This window comes from Dendroctonus ponderosae, unplaced genomic scaffold (genome assembly GCF_020466585.1).
Source record: "Dendroctonus ponderosae isolate FM_Combo_2020 unplaced genomic scaffold, Dpon_F_20191213v2 Dpon_F_20191213_1, whole genome shotgun sequence".
Lineage (NCBI taxonomy): Eukaryota > Metazoa > Arthropoda > Insecta > Coleoptera > Curculionidae > Dendroctonus > Dendroctonus ponderosae.
This window is the reverse complement of record NW_026017110.1, coordinates 33920762-33925459: the sequence shown is the minus strand read 5'-3', so window position 1 is coordinate 33925459 and position 4698 is coordinate 33920762. Positions and strand designations below refer to the sequence as shown.

The following is a 4698-nucleotide window of genomic DNA, read 5'->3' as shown; positions in this document are numbered from 1 at the left end:
TTTTTTGAAGAACTTTGACCATCAATAGCAGAGGAGCCAGACATATTTTGTGAATAAAGTTAGGTCAGATCGTCTTTTGTTGATTCAAAGAATATCGCAGTACCCTATTGATCATGTGCTTACGGGACAGCCTGTATTTTTAAGAAAATGAATAAATTGCTTTTTTAATGAAGGAGGATTTCAAATTTTCTTTAGCAAAGCTTTACATTTTAGATACAGTGGTTCAGATATGCTACTGGATTTACAAAGGGAACCTTCAGGAAAATTCCAGAACTTTTGTAGAATGTCCGCAGAGGATTTCGAATACCTTTTGAATAAAATTGGGCCAAAAATAAAAAAACATGATACTAATATGAGACAAGCCATTCCAGTACAAGAGCGACTAGCAGTAACTCTACGTTTTTTGGCTACTGGCGACTCATTTACTAGTCTTGGATACTTATTTAAAATATCACACTAGTCCATAAGTCGCATCGTGCCCAATGTTTGTGAGGCTCTCATTGAAGTACTACAGGATAAAATACGGGTAACACAAAAATAATTTATTATTGTTTATAATCTTTATTTTTGTAATTTTTCACTGATGATTTTTGGAATTTAACAAATCATGCACATTAGTATAATAGGTTAGGAGTGATGTGTTATTAGATGGAGAACTGGTATAGAAATTAGGGTCTCCTGTAGTACCTACAGAGACTGGTTTGCTAATAGACTGAGAATAAAGGTGTTGATTATCATTTTCTTGTGAAGTTTGGAAGGGTTCCGGAGAATTAGAATTTAAATTTTCCTTAGAAAAATGGGCGGGTGCTGGGTAACCTACACAACTCGAGCTGGAAGAAAAATGACTGCCTGATGGAGAAGAATATTGTGCTGGTATAGAATTTTGTGAAATAAAATTAGTGGTAACGGACCGTCCAGCTGTGGTACCAACACTATCAATTTCACTAAGTTGGGCTTGAAACACAAGATTATCTATTTCATTCTGCAAAACAATTTGAGTTCGTGGTTTTAATTGTCTAAGTTTCATGGCCAACAGCTTCCCATACAACGCAGGCGAATCTTGCACTATCTGTGGTTGTGATTTCGCAGCAAACGTTGCCAGCGCATCACTTGCAAGTTTCAAGTGTTTGTTTATATTTGCTTCGGTGATATTTGGACCTATTCGTCTTTTATTGCCTAGAGCGCGAGGAGGAAAAGTAAAATTTGCATCTATTCGCTTTGGAGCGACGTCTTTAATTGTTTCGTGGTCAGGTTCATTTGTGTGCTCTTCTACTTCTTCATGCTGCAATAGGTCCTGTTCATTCCGCGAATTTGCTTCCTTCGTCTCACTTTCCTGGAGAAAAAATCTTTTAGTTGCGTACTGGTCATTTTATAAAGAAACGTAAATAAAATGTAAAAAAATATAACGATTTTATGACAAAAATATGACGACGATACGCCACTCAACAATAATCTTTATTTTATTCCCCTTTTAGTTGCYTCAATCACCGRAAGATTGGAAAATAATTGAAAATGGATTTTATCAGCGACGGAACTTTCCTCATTGTCTGGGAGCAATCGATGGAAAGCATGTTGTACTGCAAGCTCCATTTAATAGTGAATCATCTTATGGCACTGATTGATGCAGATTATTGTTTTACTTTTATTGACGTTGGTGCACAAGGACGAATGAACGACGCTGGAGTCTTTGCGTCCACAACACTTTATCGCAAAATRTTACGCAGGGAACTTTCGTTTCCTCCAAACAAACCCCTGCCAGGACGCCACGAGAGCGTACCATATATTTTTGTAGGTGATGATGCATTCCCTCTTAGTGGTTCACTTTTAAATGCATATTCTGGAACTCATGCAAAGGGTAGCATCGAACGCATTTTTAACTACCGCCTTTGTAGAGCACGAAGAGTTGTGGAGAACGTCTTTGGAATTTTAGCGTCTATATTTCGTGTTTTCAGAAAACCAATGTTGATACAGCCCGAAAAAGCTGCTATGGTTTGCATGACATGTGCACTTCTTCACAACTTTCTCCGCCGAAGTAATACATCTAGGCAGATCTATACTCCAAGTGACAGTTTTGATTATGAAGCAGATGGACATTTAATGCCAGGATCATGGCGCCAAGACACCGCAAGCTCGTCGCTTCTCCCCCTTGGTAAAACACCCAGAAAACCATCGGAGGAGGCAAAGTATATTCGAAAGGAGTTTGCTGAATATTTCGTATCCAATGGAGCAGTTGAGTGGCAAAGTTATGTTAGTTAACGGATTAATAATAAACGTTTTTTGTTTAGTAAATTAATTAATTGTAATAAAATTACCTCTGAACTTAGCGTTGCTGTTTTCTTTCCTGTGGCCTTAATAAAGCGGTCTATGTTCTCATATGCAAACCATGTTGGTTTAAATACATCTCTTGCTCCAGATCCAGTTGTTTCGGTGACTCGTACTTTTCTTGATAAAGGTCTATAGGTGGCCATAAGTGATTCTTTTTTCTTTCGCAATACTTCAACATTAATTCGCGTGCAATATCCAGCCAAGCATCATGTAGAAGGTTTCTATTTTTATGACCCAAGTGTTTGGGATCCCAAAGAATTGGGTATTTTTCGTATAAGCTGATGAATTCCAAAACTAATTCATTGCTCCATTCCATTTTCGTAAAACCTCTAAAATCACATCAGTCTGTTTAAACTATGCACGAATTCTCTAAATTAAGCTATTGTAGTGATAATCCGTAGTCAAATAATGAATTTATTTATAAATGTGGGTTTTTTACTTAATTACCTTTACATGAATCTTATTCATGAAAACATTTTGATAGCTGTTAATGCTGTTAAAAAAGACTTTCAAAATGACGTTGAGAAAACCACCCAAAATCAATTTTTTTTCAAATTGAAACCCCCATTTTTGATAATTTCGTCTATTCCAAAAGTGTTTAGTCTTCGAAATATTGCATTTTATTATTGTCCATGACTTTTGCGTTGACGGTATATTTGTGCTTTTCAAATAAACCATTATTCCACAAAGAATCAGTAAAAGCGAGCCAGCATTGAGATAATTTAAGAATGCTTCTAGTATTTATGCTTATATACATAATTTATAGCGAGTATGGCAACAACGCTCGATCGACGATTGATGACGTGCGACCAAAGTTATAGCGTACAGACTATACAGGGTGTCCCACCGGGAACCGCCTCGATCGATATTTGACAAAATATAATTAGGAGAAATTTGAAATATTTGAAATTTTACGTAAAAAATTACAGTTGCAACCACTCGAATAATTATAATTTTCCCTATAAGGGAATATGTGCTATTTAATGGCGTTACTTTAATGGAATTTCGACAAAATTTTGATAACTATTAATACAGTGTTAAAAAAACAAGTTTCAAATTCCGAAAAAACCGCCCAAAATCAATTTTTCCAAATAAATCGCCAATTTTTGATAATTTTGTCCTATTCAGTACTAAAAATTACGGTAAGTTTGTGCAAAGTTGTCCCTTCCAAAAGTGCTTAGTTTTCGAAGTATGGTCAATTTAATGTCTTCATATGGCTATTTTGCCGCATCTTATTTTAAATCTTGTTAATCTTAGTTGCCTAGACGAAAGTCGTCATTCATTCAAACGAAGATTATTTAAACTTATTTATGGAGAATGTGATAAAAAGTTATAGCAAGAACCGTTTAATATTATTAATTAATTATGTCAATAATGTTTTTTCGAAATCTAGGATCTCTAATTTTTCTGGTTGCCTTTATAATTTGAACATGCACTGTTATTTAGAAGCATTCAAAATTTTTGAAATATTCAATAATTTGTTTAACAGCACAGTGAAAAGGCTTCTGTTTTTGTGGATATCTAATGGCAAATTGAAATTTCTCCTAATTACAGTTTGTCAGATATCGACCGCGGCGTTTCCCGGTGGGACACCCTGTATGTAGATAATAAGCTACATGCAAAGGGACTACTCTATGAGACAAACTCACCTTGTACTGGGAGAAACAAAAAGGGCACAAACACTCAGTATGTCGATGAATAACCAATTTTATCTAGGCAATAACGACGACTAACTTTATTTTCCAAATATGTATCCCACCTACCCCCGATTTCGAAAATTTGAAAGAGAAGGGAAAAAATCGTTCACATTTTAAGTGCTGTTTCATTTAGGTGACACTTGTTCACAGCTTTGGTTTCTAATTTAATGTTTTCGCACGCAAAATCATGTTAAGTGTTTAAAACTCAATTTCCTTAAAACATAATATTAAGGGCTCCGAGGACAGATGCAAAGCGGTCCGGTATCGAATTACCCTTTAACCAGATTTCGTTTTGTTTTATGGTTTTTGGACAGGATGACCCATGCTTCAAACTAGAGATGAGCTAAAGGGTGATTTCAAAATCACCGTTATAACTTGTGATTTTTTTATCTGTGAATTTAACCTGTGAATGTAATTTCACTTATGGTTGCCGTTTTGGTGATGGTGATAGCAGCGTTATAAGGTGATGGCCATTGTGCCTCACTTGCAGAAACAATTTAAATTTTTTAAATTAGATTAATTAATTTTTTTTATAAAATTTAATTAAAAGTTTATAAAAAACAAACTATTTCGAACGAAACGTGTAGCCGTGCATCAAATCAACGAATGTCTTTCTTCGAGGGTTGCAACGATTCCTTTGACTCGGTCAAAAATACCGACAAGAGCCGGAACATGC

General features: G+C 35.4%; 2 protein-coding genes across 4 annotated transcripts in view; one reads left to right on the top strand and one right to left on the bottom strand.

The window, feature by feature from the left end:
* LOC109541405 (E3 ubiquitin-protein ligase RNF19A) overlaps window positions 1-4698 on the top strand; it is an 89266-nt gene that overhangs the window by 37044 nt on the left and 47524 nt on the right. The window lies entirely within an intron of this gene.
* Window positions 542-2651, bottom strand: LOC125505786. Its single transcript, XM_048670301.1, has 2 exons — window positions 2313-2651; window positions 542-1333 (listed from the first exon to the last, which is right to left on the bottom strand). The coding sequence occupies exons 1-2, from the start codon at window positions 2466-2468 to the stop codon at window positions 578-580; spliced, it is 912 nt and encodes a 303-aa protein (XP_048526258.1). The 5' UTR covers window positions 2469-2651; the 3' UTR covers window positions 542-577.

Excerpts from the sequence above, each read along its gene's own strand:
- LOC125505786 (XM_048670301.1), bottom strand. The coding sequence starts at position 2,468 with ATGGCCACCTATAGACCTTTATCAAGAAAAGTACGAGTCACCGAAACA. Across the intron at positions 1,334-2,312 it reads CAGCAACGCTAAGTTCAGAG|GAAAGTGAGACGAAGGAAGC; the intron begins GTAATTTTATTA and ends TTTTTTCTCCAG.